The sequence below is a fragment of the Endocarpon pusillum genome (assembly GCF_000464535.1).
Source record: "Endocarpon pusillum Z07020 unplaced genomic scaffold scaffold371, whole genome shotgun sequence".
Lineage (NCBI taxonomy): Eukaryota > Fungi > Ascomycota > Eurotiomycetes > Verrucariales > Verrucariaceae > Endocarpon > Endocarpon pusillum.
In genome coordinates, this window is record NW_006916354.1 from 112,283 (window position 1) to 133,572 (window position 21,290).

Genomic DNA, 21,290 nt, shown 5'->3' on the forward strand with positions numbered 1-21,290 from the left:
TCTCGAGTGAAGGCGGGCCGTGAAGCTGATCCTTGGAAAGGGGTTGCAAGATGTGTGGTAGCTATTGTGGATTGGATGCCTATTGGTTGAGCAACCGAAGGGCTCTGCGTACTAGGATGTTCACTCTCAATGATTCCACAGTATCCTTTCCGCCCTCGCCGCCGTGAGCTTTTCCTGTTCTGAGTGGCTAGAACGCTTCCGTGTCCTATGCTATTGCAAAAGCACTCAAGACCATGCTTGCAGGCCAGTTCCCCCACCCCTGATGCTAATTCACACCACAGTCCTCCCCAACGATTGCTGGCACAATCGCTGGACGACGGCTCACCGTTTAAGATCCACCAACCTCGTTCATTACCCCCCCATCCAACTTTAACACTTCTCCATTGACATAGCCACACCTCGCCAAAAACGCAACCGCCATCGCCATCTCCCCGTCTCTGCCCGGCCTTCCCGCTGGCACCTCATGCCCCTTATCCTGGACCTTCTCATCCGGCATATGACTCTTCTGCTTATCGTCACTACCCTTCATCGTCATCTCACTGGGAAAGTAACCTGGAGCAATACTGTTGACTCTAACGCCCGTCTCTGCGAACTCCTTGGACATCATGGCCGACAAATGCACCGTGGCTGCTTTGGCGGCGTTGTAACTAAAGTGGCCCTGGGAGTGACGCATCATGCCTGACATGCTGGAGATGGTGATTGCGGAGCTGCAATGCTCTTTGGGTGCGGCTTGGAGGAGCGGCAGGCAGGCAACGGTGGTGAAGTAGACGGCCGTGACGTCGGTATTGTACGTAGAGGCCCACTCCTCCGGCGACTCGGCGTTCCAGAGTTTTTCTTTCAGCTCGCTGGCCGACCCGGTGTCGGAGATGCCTTTGGGACCTGAGATGCCGGCGGCGGCGACGAGGAGGGAAAGATATTTCTCTTTCGAGGAGATCTCCTGGATGAGTTCTTCGAGGGACTCTTTGGAAGTGACATCCGCGCTGACGGGGATGATCTGGCCGGATGAGACTTTGGGATCGGGACTGTGCTGTTTGGCGGCGTTTTCGAGGACTTCCTTGCGTCGCCCTGTGATGTATACTTTTGCGCCTGTTCAAGAGAGTGAGTAGGGTAAATCCGTGGGAAAATCCGTGGGGAAGATCACCGTTTGCAACCAGGACTTGAGTGGCCATCAAACCAATTCCTGTGCCACCTCCTGTGACGAGACAGACATAATCTTTGAGTGAGAAGAGCTTGCTGACGCTGAGTTCTTGGGTGCTCGCCATGTTACAGGATCTCGGTAAAAAAACGGATCTGAGAGAGAGGTGAGGTAAAGATGATTGGAATAGAGAAAGGAGATTGTGAGCGGATAAGAAATCCAAGGAAGAAAATATACGTGGAGTTTGGACGGAGGACAATTGAAAACCGTTCTTGGGGAAAGGTATTCCGGGCTAAAGCAGCATGTTCACGGTGACGTTGGGTGAGTTGGGTGAATTTGACGTCAGCGCCCGTTCCCGTACCTGGCACGTGACCTTTTCTAGAGCTATTGTGCTACTCGAGTAGTTTTCTCTCTCCTCGCTCCTCGCTCCTTGCTCCTCAGGCCACCACTCTATAAACCTCGAAGCCTGTGCGAAAAGGTGGGCTTGAGCTGCAGGCAATTTCCCCTCTGCTGCTCTACTTGACCTAGCGTTCCTCTTGGAAAGCTGTGCTTTCGCCAGACGTGAAGCTGTGCGACTGAGAAACATAGCTCCCAAAGCCTTCGATTCCACTCCTCCCAGGTCGATTTCGGTCTGAATCATGGCCATCATTGCGAGATGGTTCAACCATTCCTGACACATGAGCGCATTGCGCCGGACGACCTGATAGATAGATTCGTCTCGACCCTTAGCCATCAAGTCTTCAGCGCTTTGGCAGCCATGGCCCTTGCGCCAGCCTCAGTCTTGTGGCCTCCAATGAAACCACTCGCATGCACAAAAACAGCTCCATCCTCAACCTCGTCGCCAAGCATCTCGTCGAGCTCTGCATCTCTCAGGCCTCTCCAAGGCTCAGGCAAGGCTTTCCTGCTCTCAAAGCTTGACACGCTTTTAGAAACGGCCTGCACTCTCCATTTAGAGCCTGGTTCCTCCTTTTCGGCGTATAAAACGTAGAGCGGTTTCTCGCTTTCCTGCAGGTTTTCGTCTTCCTCCAAGTTGTAGAGGTGCTCTTTCCAAGGAGTGCCAGCCCGAGGCAAGACCATAATCTGACCGGAAGGGTGGTTGTTCTTCCTTTGGTGAAAGGCTTCTTTCACAGTAGCCCGTGCTGGCAACCAGGCTGTGGCAGCGCTGTGCAGCTTTCTCAGAAAAGCATTTCCCATCATCTGAGACGCTTGACTAAAGCGATAGTCCTCCTCTGCTTGGGGTTGTTCTGGTGTAGATTTCGAGATGCCTGGGTTCAAGGGGTCTTCATGGTTCAAGTCTCCCACCAGGCTTGGAAGTGTGATACCTCCTTCCTTGAATCTTCCCTGAATACCGGTGGCTTTAAGCTTCTCGTCGTCATATTTTGAGATACCATTGTCGTTGGCATCAATAGCCTCAACGAAGTCATCGTACAGTTTCTGGAATAGAAGCTCTACATCTGGGTGAACGGTTGGTAATTTAGTATGTTGTGCAATGATAGCTCTGCCAAAATGCATGTAGACAAGTCCTGCAGAGGAGAGCTTCGTTTCCCGATTTGGGAAAGTTGTATTAAAGGTACGCTGGTGATGGTCATATCTGTTTCTTGCAGCATCATATTCTCCCCCAACATCGACGACCGTATGGCAAGTATCGAGGACCGTCGGATCACGGCTTCGCACAAGAGGAGAGGACATGTAGGCTGGAAGCAGTCGCAGCATGTACACAGCTAGAGCTTCATCCGCATGAAAATGTCCACTAGACGGGCCATTGGGTCAGCACTACTCTGCGCAGCGTTGAAATGGTGGATGCTGACTTATGCGTGCCTATAAGGTGTGCAGACGTTTTCATCTTCTTGACGGCGATGCTTTCGGCCATGGCCAACAGACGATGGAACATGCACTTTGCAAGATCAACCACGATGAGGATGGTTCCTGTATCCTTCTGTACCCTGGACCTTTCTCGGATCCAATGAGGAAGAACCGGCTACACCGCAGTAGCTAACGTAAAACGGTTTTAAGTTGTGGAGGGGAGTTGAAAGCTGGTCGTGTAAAGGGTCGTGTAAAGGGTTGTGTATGGATCGGAAGCCAGTGCCTTGAACGCAGCAGAGGAGACTACTCACATTACGTAGTAGGATTCTCATTGGCGGCATGGGCTGTCAGTGTCCAACCAACGGAGATGATTCATCCTCGCTCTCCCACGACGCTCTGTGATTGCCCTGAATCCCTGGTAATTATTCCATTTGTTCCCGTAAAAACTGCATCATATTGGCATAATCAGCGGCTATCCCTGCTCGCTCTGCCTTGGAAAATGCAGCTTGGCTGGGCTTCTCTCTAACTAGTGACCACAGGCACCACGCTCCGCAGTTGGCACCAAGGTTCACACCCTTCACAAGAACTTCAAATTTCTTGCCGCAGCACGCGACACCTTCCTTTCTGCGCCGTTGTCTGCACCATCGTTAGAACAAGACATCCATCGAGTGCATGCTGGAAGCCACACATTCATTGTCTTTCCAGCGTGTCGGTGCTGCTTGAATTTTCTACTGCTCCCTCCTTTCTGACATGTGATCAACGCTGTAACCAACTTGGCCACGGAAGAATATCACACCTGCTCCACAAGGTGACCGCGATCTTCCTCCTACAACATATGTTCCTTCATGTGCTGTTGTTACTCGAAAATTCGCTTCATCCCGAACACCTTACGAGCTCCACCATAGCAGTCGTAGCGACGCGCCTCTGGCGCTCAAGGCGCTGCTGATGTGGCTTCTCCGCATCGTGTCCTCGACCGTCTTCCTCACCACAATCATCCTTACAGTCCCTCTATCCTTCGATGTCGGAGGACGAACGTGCGGACTCGGTTACTCGTTGTCTCTAGCCTCCTTCTACTTCTTCCTTTCAATCGTTCGACTGTCCACGCCAGATCGATCTCGTGTCCGTTACTCGATAATACAGCTGGCCAGATGGACGCAACCAGCCATCGTCACAGCTATCTTCTTGTGGTCACTTGGTAGATTCTCGCTAGACGCCGGAAATGAGTCTGGATGGGTAGAACGCACCTTCAGTGGGAAAAGAGCAGCGGATACCTCTGTCTCGCAGTGGCTTTTTGGGCGCAATGGGCTAGTGGAATCAGCCACACTTGGATCGTGGGATAAGCTGCTCAGATGGTCGACGCCTGTCTTTCAGCTTTGCGAGGGATTCTGCAGCCTTCTCGTCATACAGGCCGCGGGACAGTTGACACGATGGCTTGTAAATCGTGGCGAGCGGAGTGACAGTTGGATGATTGGACTTCTGGTCTTCTCCGCATCGGTCATCTCAAGTTCGGTCTATTTTCTGTACCGTGTCATGCAGTTTCCAGAGATCTCCAACGTTGACGCGAGTCTGATAGGCGCAGCCATTGCCTGTTCTATTGTTCTCTGCATTTGGGGCATTGGCTCCGGCCGAGGAAATCCGGTCGAGTCTTCCCTCCTTTTCGCCTATATCGTTCTTTGCATCTATCAGATCTTCACCGACTACAAGCCATCAGACGTGTCAAAGACAGAAGCTGCCACAGCTGCACAAGGAACTCCTGATTTTCCGCCTTTTCCACCCATCATTATGGCTTCTTACACGACTCTCATGCACGCACTTTCTACACTACCGTCGACGCTCATCGTCTCCTTCAACTTCATCACCGCCGCATTTCAGACTATCACCCCAAGCGTCCTCATCTCTCTCGGCTACCGTCTCTTTGTGCTCTACGCTTCCACCCGTATCATCCCAGCTATCAATGAAAATGGTCCACGTGGTCTCAGCGTCGAGCCGACACTCGAGGACAGCAACGCCGCAAACCAATTTCTCGCGTTTCTATCATGGTTCTCCCCAAGTATTCTGGTCGCGGTCTACACCAGCCTTCTGATGCAGCACTTTGCAACCACAATGGGTGGATACTCTCCTGGCCTCACGGGTACCATCGGAGCGTGGTGGAACGGCAACGGCCAGCCGGGTATGGATGGTAATCTTTGGAAATGGGTCAATCTTGTTGGGACCATGGCCCTCTACGCTCTTGAGTTGTGGCTGGGCAAGGAGGACGACATCGACGGAGGACATTGGAAGGTTGATTGAAGAAATGACGACGACAATGGACGACACCGAAGACGAGCTTTATACATCTGATAAAGATTGATGACCATCTCGACGCCAACAATTGGGGGAGTGACCAACATTGCTGTTCACCATCTGCGCGGAACGGGGAATAAGCCTTCAATGGCTTGGCGCCACTTGCGATTCTGGAGTGTCAATTGGAGTAAAGGGCTTAGGACATGGTTGAGCTGGCCTGAGCTGGGTTGAACTGAGTCGAGCATATTCAAAGTCTCATTCCGACAGTTTGGTTCGCAGATCCGAGAGTATTCAAGGCCAGCCCCCTCGCGAAGCGGTAGCCATGCGGCGCTCATGCCACTTTCTGCAAACGCAGAAGGGCAGGCTATTCTGGGGAAGCAGGGAAGAGAAAGGCTTAATCACCCAAAATGCAGCATTGAAGCTGTTCAGCGTATCGTACTGCCGATCTTGCGTTCAACGAAAGTGCGAGGAAGCAGCAGGCAGAAGGGGAGTGCTTGACGAAGTGCAATTAGATGAATTAGACGCGAGCCGAGAAGCATCCGTCCCAGTCGAATATCATTCTTGATTTATTTTTTAATTTTTTTTAATTTTTTAATTTTTGGTCACGAACCTGTGCTTGAACCATTCTGCAAAGTCTGGAAACGGGTATCCATTATAACTAATACATATCCCCTCTGAAATGCGCGGCAAGTAAAGTACACAGTAGTCAGCCAGCCTGTTGCCTGGTATTGTTTGATGGAAGACTCGTTCATTCACTCAGACAAGCTCTGAGTTAATTAGCAGCGGAATGAAGAAAGCTCGTTTCTTTGCACGACCCTTGAAGTCTGCAACGAGCAGTAAGTACCACATTAGAATTGTGAAGAGAACTCCAGGAGCGCCGGCTTTCCATGCCTTCAGGATGTGTGCTAGCTATCCGAGTAATAGCATGAAACACCAAAGGAAGCTAAAGGCCGGAGGAGAAAGGCCCCTATGATGGAAAGATCAGAGAGCCGGAACAGGTCGTCTTCCAGCTTTTCTCCGTTCTGCTTCTCCTTCTCCTTTGAAAGAGCCAGCCGGTACTTTCCATCCCATCCCATCCCATCCCATCACAATGCTCATCTCCGAATTGGCAGCCCCTCCTGCACCACCGGCGGACTGATGCTCATCCCCTGCTGCAACAGCGCCTCTTCCCCATTCCCCTCTCCTCCATCTTGATCCGCCGTTTCCTCCTCCCCGTCGACTTCATCCGCGCTAGCCGTCCTAGCCAGATAACTACTCTCCTTAACCGGACTCCGACTCTGCCCGCCCGAAATCCCCACCGTGGCTCCATGCACCCCCTGTACGCTGCGCCTGTGCCCAGCCGCAGCAAGCCAGGACCAGGCATCGCGATCGCCACCGCTCATGCTGCCGGTGTGGGGGATGGTGGCGGAAGACGGGCTGTTGAGGGAATTCGCCGAGTTGGGGGGCGACGACGCCGAGAGGTGCGGGATGTTTTCTGCTTGCGGGTGTTCGGTGCCGATGGTGGTGACGCCCGTGTCGGAGGCTTTGCCGGCTTTGGAGAGGGCATAGTCGCCCGAGTCGAAATATTTGCGCTCCTGGTGTGAGATTTGGGTGTCAGGAAAGGGGGGTTGCGTTGTGCAGTTGGTAAGAGCAGCTGGAGGAGAGAAAGAGAACTGGTGCGGACGGGAGGTTGCGGTGTAGGGAGATGCGGAAATGGATACGTACCTTCAACTTGTTCTGGAGGAGATCCTTCTTGTTGGGGAGTTTGCCGTAGAGGCGGAAAAGTCGTTGCTCGTCTGCGGAGAGGGACTGCGTATGTGATACACGAGTTAGCGGTGGCTTCTCTTTTGTGGTTCAGGGAGCAGGATAACTGACGCTAATATCGACTTTGTTCTTCTGGTGAGGGTTCATGGCTGCGACCAACTGCTGAGCTATCCCACGTGACGGTTGTGAAGGAGAGGTAGGGCAAGAGTGCTAAGGTGTGGTCGACCAGGGTTGGGCCTTGGTCCACGTGCCACTCGAATGCGAACAAAGCCGAAGCTGACGATTGTGGTACCACGACCAGTCAAGTAGAATTCGCTGAGCTGGAGAAAGAGCTTCAACGTCTGATGATCGCGAGGGTGGCTATCTGACGACTCTTCTGCACGATTGTTGTGGTAAGGTTGTGGTAAGTGCCCCCTTTCCTTTGGACCAAGACTTGTGACAAGTTGCCGTAATCCTGCCCGTAATCTTGCCTTTATCTGTGAGCAGTGTGATGTGAAAAGGACCGAGATATCAAGGATTTAACGTTGGTAGAAGTGATCGAGGTAGTGGGAAGCACAACAGCGAAGGATAAGGGTTTGTGTTCGCTGTTACACCTGAATTGATGCTGTTTTGATTATCCGCCCTGGTTGCGAGGTCAGTGCCAAAAAAGTGGGGTGCTAAGCTTTGAGGTTATCGATTAGGCTAGTTTAGCCGTTGATAATTATCGGACCACAAATGGCCCGGGAAGTCGGAAAGTCACGTTATTGTTATTGCACAATCAGCTCTGTACATTCTCTCTCCACAGGCATATCGCTCTACAAACAGACTCCCTCGAATGCAAACTTTGTTGAGCTCCGTATATCATACTTCATATTCTGGGCTACCCTTGAGATGCCCCTACCAATTTCAAAACAATGGCATTCTCCATGCCGAGATAAGCTGGGTTGTCCGACAGCTGCCCCTCTAGCTACCCGCTACTTCAGATCACCTGAGCCCCGTCGAGGAGTAAATACCCTTTTAGACGTCGCAAAATGTTTCCCATCACATCATAGGGTCAACGAAGTTCCTCTATGCTCTAAGAGTGGATACTTCAATCACTTAGGGTTTGAGGAGCAGCTGCAGCAGCAGACCTATTACCATACCATACGCATTTTGGCCATACTAGTCTAGCCATCTTCCTCAAAGGTGCTCCATCTCACAGCAGTGGCAGTCATCAAGAAGGTCTCTATCGCGAAGGATACATGAACTACGTAGTAGGTGTGGTTCGAAACCCATTAGCGCTGTCCTTTTGGTAGAGTGGTTGATATGTCCCTCCAGAAGCTAAGCTCTCCCGTGGGATACCACATCCAACCGATGTTAGTGGCCATAGGTCGATTGTGTTTCACCAATTCGGCAGGATTCTCGCAACATTTGGTCAACATGCTACTCCAGATCTGGTAAGTTGGGCGTTTTCAATGCGAACCATTTTCTCCGGAATAGAGAATTGAGTCATGCCAAGCGGTCCAGTTGGGGATTCTACCGCGGTAATGCCATTGCCATGTGCCACGCCATGATTTTCATCGATGACACAACCCTGACAGATATCCACGAAGTTTTGCCGGTCCATGAGCATTGCTCCACCGTGAGATCTTGCTGCTGATGTGAGCAGGTTGGATCGGTTGGATCTACACAATCTGTCCTGATGAGTAGTGGATAAACTCCTCTGCCGTGGCTAAATCTCGGTTCAGTTATGGTAACATGGTCGTAAAGAGTCGTCCTGGCCCAGAATTGTATAAATCAGACCAAAGCGGCAATTGTTTTCTTCCAGTTGTTCATCTCCTTTCGCCGGCCCTTCTTCTGCTTGAATTTGCTTACCCTTCAGCGCTGCCCCTTGCCTGACCAACCATGGGAGACACTTCACATCCAGCTGATGCTCTTGAACTGCAAGATCCACACAGATGGATACAAGGTCATCAGGGGCATGACGATTACACCAGCACGAGTGGTGGTTTGGAGGGATCTGCCGTTCCTCCAGAGCATGCTGTCTCTGCACTGCCTACCTGGAACCAGAACAAAGCCAATGTCTTCAAAACATTTTCCACGTTTTCGGCCTTCATAATAATGGGTGCGAATGATGCAGCATATGGTGTGAGTAAAGCGTTGTCAGGTCGAAAATCTCGAAGCACATGCTGACCCGGTTCACAGGCCCTCATACCTTACGTAGGTTGCATTTTCTTGCTTCCATAAGTCCCAAGATGAGGATAGATGCTGAGGCAATATCCAGCTGGAACAATACTATCACATTACTTACCTCGTTGTCTCCCTCGTGTTTCTGTCTCCACTCGTGGGCTATGTGGCAAGTGCTGCATTGAACAATCTTGTCCATGTTCACTTCGGTCAGCGAGGGGTAGCACTCATTGGGCCAGCTTGCCATCTTATCGCATACGTTGTGATCGCCCTTCATCCGCCATACCCAGCCTTAGTCTTGGTCTTTATCCTCGCCGGGTTTGGAAATGGTCTCCTTGACGCCGGCTGGAATGCTCACGTTGGGAATCTTGCAAATGCCAACGAGGTTCTGGGATTCCTCCATGGCTTCTATGGCTTAGGGGCCGTGTTGAGTCCGTTGATCGCGACGGCGATGATCACTAGAGCTGATTTGATGTGGTACACATTCTACTATATCATGGTAAGTATTTGCATCTCACCATGTGTCCCTTGTTCGGAGGGCTGACTTTGGGGCATCATTCAGATTGGGGCTGCTGCATTAGAGCTAGCAACATCTGTTGCTTCCTTCTGGCCAGAAACAGGCAGCAAATATCGCAGTACGAATGGTACGGAGCACTCCCAGAACAAAGGCGCGACTAGAGAAGCCTTGAAAAAACGCGTGACATGGGTGGCTGCCATGTTCCTTTTGGTCTACGTCGGCATTGAAGTCGCTTTAGGTGGATGGATTGTGACGTTCATGATTCGCGTTCGCAACGGCGATCCCTTCGGCGCAGGAATTAGTGCTACAGGGTAGGTCTGAAGCAGCCATGTTGTCTGCATCTGGCACCGGAGGAGATGAGGTACTGATCTTTTGCAGATTCTGGCTCGGTATAACCGCTGGTCGCGTCATACTCGGATTTGTCACACCTCGGGTGGGCGAAGACATATCAATCGTCCTCTATCTGGTGGGAGCGACTGTCTGTCAACTGCTCTTCTGGCTCATTCCTTCATTTGTCGGTGGCTCAATCGCGGTAGCATTTGTCGGCTTCTTTCTGGGGCCGTTGTTTCCCGCAGCAGTGGTTGCAGTGACTAAGCTTCTCCCAAAGCATATGCATGTACCAGCCATTGGCTTTGCCGCTGCTTTTGGTGGTGGTGGGGCCACCGTCTTGCCCTTTGGGGTTGGTGCCATAGCCCAGAGGGCGGGCGTGCAAGTGTTGCAGCCAGTGATCGTGGCTATGCTGGTGCTAGCAACATCACTGTGGGCGATAGGTATGCCTAGGATCAAGAGAGGTGCGGACGACGACAGGTTGGGAAGAATGACGGCGGCTGGTAAAAGGGCAGGAAGGAAGATCAGTAGGAGATGTGCTGCATTCGTGTGACTTGCACGGCCCAGTGATATGGTTTGAGGTAAAAGTCGAAAAGCTTAAGTTATAGAATGAGAAAGAGGCCAATGAATAGGACGTCGTCGGCTGGCAAATGTATGTGGCTCAAGATTTGACGCACTAAGTGCTCTACCATTCACCAGAAGCAAAAAGAGACAAGTGCAACACGATATATTTGAGCTTCGAATGTTGAAGTCGATCTCGGCAGTATTTTTGACAACGCCCAAGATTGGCTGCAAGGGCGAAGCTTCGAAATTGCCATTGGCGTGATGAAGAACATTGCTATCACACACAAAAGAAATTGAGGCGCTCCTCAACGGAGTATATAATAAATAATATAACGTGGATCTCTATCAGTAAAGCATTGAAAAGCAGCGCCGGTCCAAAGTCCACTCCATGCTTAAGAAGGCCACACGAATATGGACCAAGAAGACAGATTGACACCAAACCCGAGTAACAGCTCGTGTTAGACGCAGAATGCCAGCAGGCTCATGCTCTCCCATATCACAATATCGTAGCAAGGGCAATGTCATGTAAGCCAGAAGCGAATCCGCTCGACGCAGCAATTTTCAGCACCACCTGTGAGCAAGTGGCACAAAGGCATCGTTCAGAATTAGAGAGGCTATGTCGTTGCTTGATCTCCGAAACCTCGGGAATGTGTGGTCGCAATTGAGAGGATGCAAACAACAAGGGTTATATAGAGGCCGTTTGACAATAAATGTGGAAGAAGGAAAGAAAGAAGTACTGAGGATTTTTTAGGGCTTTACAATTGTTCCGAAATTTGGGTCACGTGGTCTTGGCTATCTGCTCGGCTCCACCACAAAGGGAATATGTCATCTTTGCTACGGCTACAATCACAGTACCGCCAATGCTTCGACCAAGCGCCAAAAATCCCTGACTACCCAAATCCCTACACTCCTATCTGGCAGGAGACATTCTAGTGTTCGTCGTACCAGAATTCAAGCTCACTCTGCCGATCTCCGCGCCCGTCTTCATCATCATCATCCTCTCCATCATCGCCCTCTTCTTCATCGTCCACTTCATAACCGCTGTCGTCCATCTCGACATCCAAGCCCCCATCAGAAAAGCTTCGCAGGTCGTTGTCCGAGTCAGCCTGCCTACTAGCCAACCGTTCACTGATGTACGAGCGTGGAATCATGACGTTGTTACGAGCGAGCATTTCCCCAATCGTGTGACGTGTGTACCCATAATCGGTCCACAGGTCAACAAAGCGTCCAAGCTCCTCGGGAATCATCGGGATTTCGGACCTGCGGGAAACTTGTAGGACCGTGGGAGGCATGGCGCCAGCCGTGAATCGCTCCGACGCGAATTCAATCTCAGGAGGGACAAGGTGCACGAGCGAGATGCTCCAGAGACGCTCAGCCAGCATTGCGTTGAAGTCGCATGGTGCTGGAATCGAGGAGGCGCCGTTGTTCTGTGCTCGGGCGAAAGGGTTCACCCGTCCGTTCTCGTTCTCGAAGACGGGCTCGAGTCGCCGGCTGTCTGTTCGCACGTCCCAGATCAGGGTCCCTCGTGTGCTGCTGGGGTTGTGGTTTGGATTGCCTTGGCTCAGGGCCACGAGTGCTGCTGCTGCTTCCATGTCAGCAGGTGTATGGGCAGGGGGATAACCTGAGATAACTCGCACGTTGCGGTTCGTTTGGTTGCTTGCGTTGTTGTTCGGCATTGCGTTCAAATATGTGGGTTGTGTAGGGAGCGGGAGTGGTTTGTCGATTAGCAGAATCATCACTCGACAAGATGCCTCTATTTATGCTTGAGCTGCTTCTTTCAGACTTCACATCGACTGCCAGACAAGACAAAGATCGTCGTCCAGAACAACGACATTGTTCAGCTTTTGAGGCCCGTGACCTCTTTCTTTTAAACAAAGTGATTGTCTTCGCTTTCTACCTAGCTGCCCGCTGGACACTAATCGTTAACGTACAATGCCTTGTCCAATACTCGCGCTGGGTGATCATTTTCACTTGTGGCTCAAATAAGAAGCTGCAAGGATCAACTCGTGGTCGATCTACCCAGAAGTTCTTCAAAGCATAATTGAAAGAGTCTTGCTTGGTATGCTGAGCCTAGCAACTGTTTACCAAGGATAATTTTATGGATCCCAGACTTTCCCAGCATAATCAACAGGCTGTCGTCAAGGTTTTCAAAAAGCTGGAATTGGAGGAGGTACTCTGCATCATGTCCTCTATGGAAGTTCTGCAGCCATTTATGCAGGATATCAATTCCATGCTCGGGCTTCACAGTCTCCTCGTACTGCTTGCGCTGGGTGTCGGAGTTGGGTACCCAGGCAATATTCACAACATAATCGCCAAAGCGACATACTGTTTGTAAGTATTGCCTCGTCGACTCTAGATGTGTGTTGCGGACCGTGTCCCTGAATTCCTGCAGGTTTGTGTACGGTCGTTGCTCGAGATGTTTGTAAAGCCCTGGTTGACTCCCACCATGTCTGATCCTAAGATCAATAATTTCTTTTATTGTTTTTTGCATCTGCAAGGTCGAGCGCCGGGGTGGGCTTAGATTCGATATCTTGTATCGGGACACCTTCACCGGCCAGAAGGGATTCACCATGGACGTCAAAAACCTGGTTTGACGTCATTTAGAGGCTCGGGTGAGCAGAGCAAGTACACGCACCTTAATGGCGAAGCCTCGGGGCTGAGGAATGCGATCCTGATAGTTGTTCGTGGCCAAGGCAAAGACTCCATGATAAAATCCGACGTCAGGCCCTGGATCGCCTGGCTCAGAGGAATAGCGACAGAGGACTGGCCATTCACGCTCGCCGGCAAACATGCTTTGCTTCGGATGAGGTGAGAGGTTCTTCTCAGTCGCAAGCGTCCCTTTAACGATACCTTGAGTTCGTACATGTGTACCGCTATACCCATGTCGGGTGCGGTTCCATGTAGCTTTTTGTATGCATTGATGGTCTCTGCTACTGCATTGATATCTTCCTCCTCATTTGGTGGTATCTTCTCGACTCCATCGTCATCGCACTTGATGTAATATCTTCCTTCAAGTTTTGTGTATTTTTGACCTCTTAGTTTTGGATCTCCAATAGCTGCGGAACCGTTTGATAATGTGAAAAGAGAGGACAGACGCTTCGATTCTGGAGCGATTGCTTTAGTGTATCGAAGCTTGCGGCTCACTGCACCATCTGATAACCACATATATCTCTCAAGAGTGCGGGGCAGGCCTGAATGCATCCGTGATTCGCTGTAACACGCCTTGTTACTGATTGGCGAACTGTCTAGGACTGGACAACCCGGCGTGAGTTCTATGGGTAGCACTCAATTGTTGGGGTCATAGCTCAAATGTTCCGGACAGAGGCAGCCCAAGTCGAGGTACTTCCAAATACTTGAGCTACTAATACCTTTATGTGACTTTCCCTGGCATGAATTGTGCCTTTCGCAGGGGCATATCCAACCATCCCCACATTGTACCTGTCGAGGAGGTCACTCGATGTTCATTGCAGCATCAAGGCGCGATATTTCGAGGCCTCACTCTAAACACGCTCCGCGCAATCCCAATTGGCATGGTATATTTACCAAGCACAGAACCAAAGTGTAGAAATTGCGGTTGCTTCATAACAGATAAGAATAATGTGAAGGGTTACGACTTAGTAATTGTGCACTCTGGCGTGCCAAGATCGGCTTTTCTGCCACTGCGGCCTGAAATAACTCAATTGAATACTAGTAGGGTAGATTTTGATTGTGAAGCTACAACTATGAGCATGCTTGCGTATCGTCTCAAAGCATCACTGGCATCATGTTTGGCAAGCGGAACCACACTTTGAAAATTTATCTTAATTAGTCTGCTAGAGAGTTGATCAGGTTGATCTGTCGGCTTGTTGATTCCTTCTCAGTCTGCCCAAATGGGCAAGAAGCGAAAACGCGAGCAATTAACCCAGGATGAGGTTTGGGATGATTCGGCGTTATTGAAGTCATGGCAAGATGCACTTGATGAGTATCAGGTAGGTTTGCCTTAAGTCACTCAACTCCACTAACAGACTCAGTTCTATCATAGCATCCATGCTAAAGGAGAAAACGTGGAAGATGTCTTGCGCCAGGCAGAATCGGACGACGCCGCCAAGAACGAAGATGTCGTACCAGCACAGTCTTTTAATGATCCTCCTTCATCAGATAGCGCATTGGAAGATGGGGAAGTCGATGAACACGATACAATGACCTTCAGTAAGAAAGACACTGGCCAGTCTGGCGACAATGAACCGGTACGCAATAGACTCACTCCTGTCGGTTTGTGTCAGTCAGTATTCTCATTTCTAAGTCATCGACAGGTGCGCTTTGCAGAAGCACAGAACATTGAGCCCCCTCCTACAGAGAAGATCGCGGGCAGTGCTTTAGGTAATTTGAAAGTCGTCAAGACGTGTTCCGAATCCTTTACCTGCAGACTAGCTGATTTGTGCAACAGCTTCCATGGATCAAGATCAAATTCTGGAGAACATAAAGATGGCTTACTGGTGGGCTGGGTATTACTCCGCACTGTACGATGCGAAGCGAACGGCGACAGAGCCATCCAGGAAGTGAAGTGCGCGGAAGACCCCATGATGATTACTAGTCTAGGAGTGCAGAATTAAGTCAGAGAATAATGAAGCGTGTTGGGTCGCATGCTTGAGAAGGCCATGCTTAGCCAACTGCAACACGAAAAAGGTAGTACTCGGGAGGACGAAATCCGATGAAGATCCTTCAAAAGGCTGATTAGGATGAAGGAAAATGTTTCGTGAGATGTAAGCGCGCTGTTTGCGGGCTGGGTCGCTGTTCCTGACCTGGGCGGTTAGTTTTCTGAGAGAGTAGCCAACGTGATGCAAGGTCTGCCCAACCGCACTACAATCGGCTATCCCAGCGGCATACTGCATCTGTTTGCAGCGCACGTGAGATCAATGCTACGGGAGACAAGTTCTGCTTTCCTGCGACCAATGTGATTAGAAAGACAGTAATGCAGCCTTGGCGTGGTGCAGGTTGCAGTGCAGGGCTGCAGTGTCATTGCGGGACGGGCCAAAACATCAAAAGCGTACAGTGGCCAAGAAATTGACGCCGAGCCTCATTGTAGTGTCTCGAATGTCAAACCTGGGTTGCTCATCTGTAACAAAGTCTGTTGCTCAAAGTGTCGGATAGTCCATACACTGGCTGCTCCCACTTCTTCATGTTGCTCTCGGTCCTATAGAAATCCGATGCAGCCGCCATGGCCTTCTTGCAATCCAGCAAGGCTCATAATCTTGTGCAAACCTGCGAGGACTCACTTCCTTGCACAGCACTGCCCACTGAGACGGACTTTGCACCAGCACCCCATTTTCTCCTTATCTAATTCCAAACCATCCTCTTGACCTCGATTGAAGACTTCCAACCCTCGCCCACATTTTCTCTCTGCTTCTGTTCTGTCTCATATTGTTTCTGCATTTGCTTCTAAATTCATTCGCTCCTTTGATCGGTTCATCGCGCTCACGAGCAGGCTCTCGACTCTTTGAACCTTTAATATTCACCTAACACAAGAAATCATCATCATTGCGCAAGACAAGATCTATTCCTTGATATCCGAACACCTTCCGTAAAGATGACTCGACTTTTCGCGCTATTGCCCTTCATTATGGGTGCTCTAGCTAACACGGGCTCTGAACCCAAGGACATGGGTGCTTCCGGCGGCGGAATTGACTCATCCTCTTCTATCAACAGTGACGGCAAAGAGGAAATCCAACTCAATATTGGACCTGTGCAGATCAAAATTGTTGGTTCATTCAGTGGCCTCGGCAAATGGCAGTGGGAAGGCGCCAAACCGGGCGAAAATTCGACCGTTCATCAGGTAGGGCTGTTTCTCGAAAAACATGTGCGAGGGTGGACTGATTCCAGCACAGGTAACTGTTGGCGATCTCAAGGATGGCCAGCCAGTACTAGCATATGACCCTCCCAGTATTGATGCGCAGCCGGGCGACTATGTCCAGTTCAATTTCAAAGCGAACAACCATACCGTCACACAGTCCACCTTCGAGAAGCCTTGTGTGAAAATGCCAGGCGGTATGGACTCTGGCTTCATGCCTAACATACAAAACAACATGCCAGTGCCACCATCGATGATGGTGGCTATCAACGATACGCAGCCTCTTTGTAAGTTCTGTACTCTTTGGCAACGTTTGGCATTCTCTTGCTGACTTGTCACTTCTCAGGGTTCTACTGCCGTCAAGGGACTCATTGCGGTGAAGGCATGGCCTTCGGCATCAATCCCGGCGGTGCAGCCAAGATGGATGAGTTCTTGAACCTTGCCAGATCGCAAAATGGTACCAACGTGCTAGCTTCGAACAGCACATCGTCAGGAAATGGTACTGCCGGTGGTCAGAATGGACTGCCCGCCAGTTCTGCGGTTGCAAACCCAACAGCTTCACCACTATCAAATCTCGTTCCTGGCTCAGGGTCCGAGTCTGCAGGTGGCCCCGGTTCTGGTGGGGACGCGTGCAACTGCAACTGTCTCTGCGACCTGGGATCACCAAGCAATGGTGGATTGGTCGGATCCATTCCCCTTCCAAGCGCTGGTGCGCTGGGCAGAAGGAGTGTGAAGTACTGAGTGGCAGCCATGTAAGATGATAATGTAGATGGTCAGGGTGTTCTTGGTTGCTTGTTGTTTTAAACCAGGGGCAGTAGAATATTAGGCACCAGCCTTGCTTCTTGCCGCTTGTTTGGGGCTTTGGAGTTTTGGAAAAGAAGGACTAATGTGTGACTATAAAGCAAGAAAAGGCTCCTACACGTGGCCATGGATACAAACACGAAATTCAAATCACCTGCCGTGTTTCCGAGTCTCATCTGATTCTTCCATCTGTGCTGGGAAATTGTCCTCGAAGTACTAGTATCTCGTCCTTCTTCCACCATATTACTACAGGGGGGCATAAATATTGTTCGACTGGCGCTAACAAGCTTGTACCAAAACAACTTCTTCACAGAATCCAGATATAACTATATATAAATCCAATCGTAACCATGTATCGCTCTGTCTAATGCTTTTACAAGCAAGTTTTCTAAAGTTCAGAAATCTTCGTCAGACAGGATTGCTGTAGGACAACTACCGAGGTTGTAGTCCGTACATTGTAGCCAATGAATGTGTGTGGCGCTGTATGGTAACAAGCTGATTCTAGCGACTGCCTAACAATATCTATGTGTCAACCTGCTGTGCAGAGTGCGTAGAGAAGCAAGTTGATTGATAGCTACGGGGGTAGAGAGCGTAGATCTATGTACAATTGGCTGTACCGTACAGCGAAATTAGAAGCGAAATTGCGTCGGAAATTGACCAATTAGAAGCAGCAGAAACGCAGGGATTACGCATATTAAACGCGGCCAATTAGCCCTCTCAGAAGGTCAACACACCCCCCCAGGGTCAAATCGTGCCGAATTGAGCCTGTATGAAGCTCACGATAGGCTCAGAAATCGCCTAAAACGGCAAAGCGTAGTGTTTCCTCCTCTTCCTGCAACAGCTCATGCTCAACCTTTAGCACTTCTTGCTGTTCTCCTCCTAAACGGGTCGAAATATCCACCAAATTCAGCTGTTGAACGAACGCAGCGTGCTTCTGCGCAGGAAGCGGCTTTGTGAGGCCGTCCGCGGGCATTTCTGCGGTGGGAATCCACTGCAGCGCTATTTTGCCGTTCTGAATCTCCTGACGAAGCCAGTGGCCGTGTATATCGACGTGGCGCAGCTTGGTGGCGAGTCTAATACCCTCTTAAATGGTGATGGACTTTGCAGCTATCGCTTCCGCTGGTCGTACACGTAGGCCACCTCAGGTCTGATACCATGCAGCACTGCCCACCCACTCGCTACGGCTTTCATATTCCGAATGATGGCTCTCGACATTACCCGGTTCCTCAACACCCATCCGGCCCTTCTTGGCATGAGGGATTTCCGCCTGAGGTCATCAAATTAGCAGCCTACCAATCCATTCATGTTTCTCACGGAATATCTCGGCACCACACAAGACAATAAAAATGTACCCTGTGCTCGGCCGGATGTTGCCGCTTTACTACCGGGGGGTATACTACGTAAATATTGTTAGGCTGGTGCTAGTAGCAAATAGTTGTGATAACAAGGTCACACAATCTGAGTGGTTTTGACTTGCCTCCTTAGCGTCCGCTGTACTGCTATATCTGTGTGACTAGTAGCACTGATCAAATAGAACTCGCTCAATGATGGCTCAGATAGACTGCGGGATTATAGGATATCTGTTCATGCATCTTAAATTAAGCATTTGAAGATCCTTTAGTTGAAGAATACAGATGTAGCTCATTAAATGATCTAGAGCAACGTTACTAGCTCCAGCCTAACAATACTTACTACGTATTTATGCACTCCCACCGTTAGTAGCTAACGTTGACGAGGCTAAAAACGAAAGGCGATCAATGCCAGATTGAAGGATATCACCTTATCTTCGAGGTATGTTAATGGATTTTCTCCTCATCTCTAATACCTTCGAACCCATCGGTCAAAGTAAGAGCTATCCCACCGGTTATGACCATCATAACTATCATACCGGAACCGCCGGCCTGGGCTTCTATTGTTGCTTCCCTTCTCACCCTTTAGACTCTGCCGACAGCTCACCCGAGCTATCATGCTGCATCCCATCTTTGGGTGGGGTGGCACTGGCTGCAAAGATGACTATCCTGATAGCAGTAACAGCCTCCTTATTCACCCACTTGAACGTCTCTCTGCGTGCCAGCTCTTGAATCTCTCTATCAGCAGCAAGCTTGAATTCTGCAGCGAATTTATGCTTAGTCATCTGCTTCCAGCTGCGCGGCTCCGCAGGCAGCGTATCTCTGTGTAACCCATCTATTTTTCCACTTTTTTCGTGCCCTGCAGCGAATGCTGCATAGAAGGGCGTGAGCTCAGTAGTCTGCGCAAGCGCTGCGGCGTAATTCTGACGTCGAGAGCTCATACGAGAGCGTTTCGAGCCTTCTGGCAGGATATTTCGAGAGTCGAAGTCAGATCGATTTTCAGAGGGCGTAGAAGCGCTGCTAGGCGCAGAATTCGACTGCGTAGAAGGCGCAGGATGCTCAGGAGGCGTAGGAGTAGGGTCAGGAGTCGGTAACCTGTCAGAAAGCGTGCCAGAAGCACTCAAATCGCAGGGAGTTGGCGCGGGCGTAGAATTTGGCGTAGAGGCGCTAGGAGAGTCGTTTTCGCCTGCTGCGGATCTTGTGCCACGCTCCCTCTCCTCCTCCTCTTTAGTATCTGCACAGCTATTTGGCTCTGCCGCAGCCATAGAAGGAATTTCAAGGATCTCTATAACCTGGTTAGTCGATTCGCGTAAAAGATGGCCTATATCTAGCTCTGCAGGATCATAGAATAACTCTTCGTTAAACGTAATATCCCTTGTTCGTACGACCTTCTCCAGACTTGGTATCTAAATTCGATAAATATTCGTTGACTCGTATCCTACCAAATACCTTATATGAGCTCTCAGCTGCAGCTTCTGCAAGCGTGGTATGTGCTTATTTAACAGATAGGCTCTATATCCGTACGTGCGGAGATGAGCTAGATTCGGCTTCTGCTTTAATAGCGATTCGTATGAGGTCTTCCACTCCTGCTGGCGCTTAGGCATACAATTATTGAGATATCTAGTTGCTTTGACAATTTCTGGCCACAAGCTAGCTGGTAGATTAGCAGCTATACGTAAATAGCGCGCTTTTCTGATTATCACCCTCCTAGAGCGTTTAGCTGCGCCGTTTTGTTCTGGAGATGCTGGAGCAGAGCGCTCTATGGTTATTCCTCTTTTTGCTACTATTTCTATATACTTGCTGCCTAGCGTTCGCTCTCCATCTGTGCGTATGAAGCTCACGGAGGCGTTATAACGCGTTTTGACCATATTCAAGAATTCTTCGATGATGCTATACGCTTGTGACTTCTCTTGATGCGTATACACAAAATCCATGCCTGTAATAAAGCAGCAGAAGTAGCTAACCCATTTATCGTTATTATACCCTGCTTCTAAAGGTATCAAGTTGTACGCCACACGCTAGAGAGGCTTTTTGGCAGGCTCTGATTAGCCAGAGCATTGAGAGATAATTTTATAAGCTGTGCTTAATACACAGGGTTCGCAGTCAGTTCGCAGGGCCATAGAAGGAGCAACGACTGCTCCGTTGACGTTTTTCTGCAAATGAGAGATAGCCTCTTGCCCTGGATGCCCTAGAATAGCGTGCCAACGGTCAGCCGTGGCCTTAATCGCCTCTTTAGGAGCTCTGCTGCTGGCGGCGAACATTGATAGAGTGCCTTTTTCAACCGGTAGAGGATTGAATTCCAGTGCCCAATGGCTGCCGGCACGCTCAACGTAGCATAGCGTTTCTCCTGCTTTGTGTAGTCGACTTTGCTACGTATCCCAATGGACTCCTTTTGCTGTAAATCGATGTAGAGAAGCAGTATTCATAAAGAACCCTGGCACAAGAGCAACGTCAAGGAGCTGAATCTGTGTCAGGCCGTTTGGCGACCTCACGTTAATAATAACGCGACCAAACGCCTCAATTGGGTATATCGACTTCCCTGCCACCATCTTATCATCCTCGGTAGCCGCACGCTCGTATATGAAGCGCTTTGGGTCGTTGCAAACGTGCGAATTGGCGCCTGAATCGAGAATCCACGAAGAATCCACGTATCTCAGAGCTCATAGCTATCCCAATCAGTAGCAAACGACGTTAGCGGCGTTGGTAATGCAGAATGCTGCTCATTAGATTCCTCTGGAAGTTCGGACTGCTGTTTCTGCTTCTTCAATCGCTCTTGAAGCTTATTCGCTGCGCTTT

The 21,290-nt window shown here is 50.1% G+C and overlaps 10 protein-coding genes across 10 annotated transcripts; 4 read left to right on the forward strand and 6 right to left on the reverse strand.

The window, feature by feature from the left end:
* Positions 1–328: 328 nt before the first annotated feature.
* Positions 329–1,262, reverse strand: EPUS_06008 (uncharacterized protein; the record flags this gene model as incomplete). Its single annotated transcript, XM_007805004.1, has 2 exons — positions 329–1,086; positions 1,142–1,262. 2 exons carry the CDS (start codon positions 1,260–1,262, stop codon positions 329–331), a joined length of 879 nt encoding a protein of 292 aa, XP_007803195.1.
* A 605-nt stretch (positions 1,263–1,867) lies between these two features.
* Positions 1,868–3,005, reverse strand: EPUS_06009 (uncharacterized protein; the record flags this gene model as incomplete). The annotated part of the gene is made up of 2 exons (XM_007805005.1): positions 1,868–2,885; positions 2,944–3,005. 2 exons carry the CDS (start codon positions 3,003–3,005, stop codon positions 1,868–1,870), a joined length of 1,080 nt encoding a protein of 359 aa, XP_007803196.1.
* An 878-nt stretch (positions 3,006–3,883) lies between these two features.
* Positions 3,884–5,227, forward strand: EPUS_06010 (uncharacterized protein; the record flags this gene model as incomplete). Its single annotated transcript, XM_007805006.1, has 1 exon — positions 3,884–5,227. The coding sequence occupies one exon, from the start codon at positions 3,884–3,886 to the stop codon at positions 5,225–5,227; it is 1,344 nt and encodes a 447-aa protein (XP_007803197.1).
* A 1,088-nt stretch (positions 5,228–6,315) lies between these two features.
* EPUS_06011 (uncharacterized protein) lies at positions 6,316–7,111 on the reverse strand (the record flags this gene model as incomplete). Its single annotated transcript, XM_007805007.1, has 3 exons — positions 6,316–6,795; positions 6,926–7,009; positions 7,076–7,111. The coding sequence occupies 3 exons, from the start codon at positions 7,109–7,111 to the stop codon at positions 6,316–6,318; spliced, it is 600 nt and encodes a 199-aa protein (XP_007803198.1).
* A 1,716-nt stretch (positions 7,112–8,827) lies between these two features.
* Positions 8,828–10,506, forward strand: EPUS_06012 (uncharacterized protein; the record flags this gene model as incomplete). Its single annotated transcript, XM_007805008.1, has 5 exons — positions 8,828–9,070; positions 9,128–9,142; positions 9,207–9,608; positions 9,672–9,937; positions 10,005–10,506. 5 exons carry the CDS (start codon positions 8,828–8,830, stop codon positions 10,504–10,506), a joined length of 1,428 nt encoding a protein of 475 aa, XP_007803199.1.
* A 940-nt stretch (positions 10,507–11,446) lies between these two features.
* EPUS_06013 (uncharacterized protein) lies at positions 11,447–12,193 on the reverse strand (the record flags this gene model as incomplete). The annotated part of the gene is made up of 1 exon (XM_007805009.1): positions 11,447–12,193. The coding sequence occupies one exon, from the start codon at positions 12,191–12,193 to the stop codon at positions 11,447–11,449; it is 747 nt and encodes a 248-aa protein (XP_007803200.1).
* Positions 12,194–12,516: 323 nt separating this feature from the next.
* EPUS_06014 (uncharacterized protein) lies at positions 12,517–13,682 on the reverse strand (the record flags this gene model as incomplete). Its single annotated transcript, XM_007805010.1, has 2 exons — positions 12,517–13,102; positions 13,153–13,682. 2 exons carry the CDS (start codon positions 13,680–13,682, stop codon positions 12,517–12,519), a joined length of 1,116 nt encoding a protein of 371 aa, XP_007803201.1.
* Positions 13,683–14,386: 704 nt separating this feature from the next.
* On the forward strand, positions 14,387–15,059 carry EPUS_06015 (uncharacterized protein; the record flags this gene model as incomplete). The annotated part of the gene is made up of 4 exons (XM_007805011.1): positions 14,387–14,485; positions 14,528–14,743; positions 14,810–14,876; positions 14,944–15,059. 4 exons carry the CDS (start codon positions 14,387–14,389, stop codon positions 15,057–15,059), a joined length of 498 nt encoding a protein of 165 aa, XP_007803202.1.
* Positions 15,060–16,116: 1,057 nt separating this feature from the next.
* EPUS_06016 (uncharacterized protein) lies at positions 16,117–17,085 on the forward strand (the record flags this gene model as incomplete). The annotated part of the gene is made up of 3 exons (XM_007805012.1): positions 16,117–16,329; positions 16,382–16,631; positions 16,691–17,085. 3 exons carry the CDS (start codon positions 16,117–16,119, stop codon positions 17,083–17,085), a joined length of 858 nt encoding a protein of 285 aa, XP_007803203.1.
* A 1,167-nt stretch (positions 17,086–18,252) lies between these two features.
* EPUS_06017 (uncharacterized protein) lies at positions 18,253–19,759 on the reverse strand (the record flags this gene model as incomplete). The annotated part of the gene is made up of 2 exons (XM_007805013.1): positions 18,253–18,412; positions 19,077–19,759. 2 exons carry the CDS (start codon positions 19,757–19,759, stop codon positions 18,253–18,255), a joined length of 843 nt encoding a protein of 280 aa, XP_007803204.1.
* Between the last annotated feature and the right edge of the window lie 1,531 nt (positions 19,760–21,290).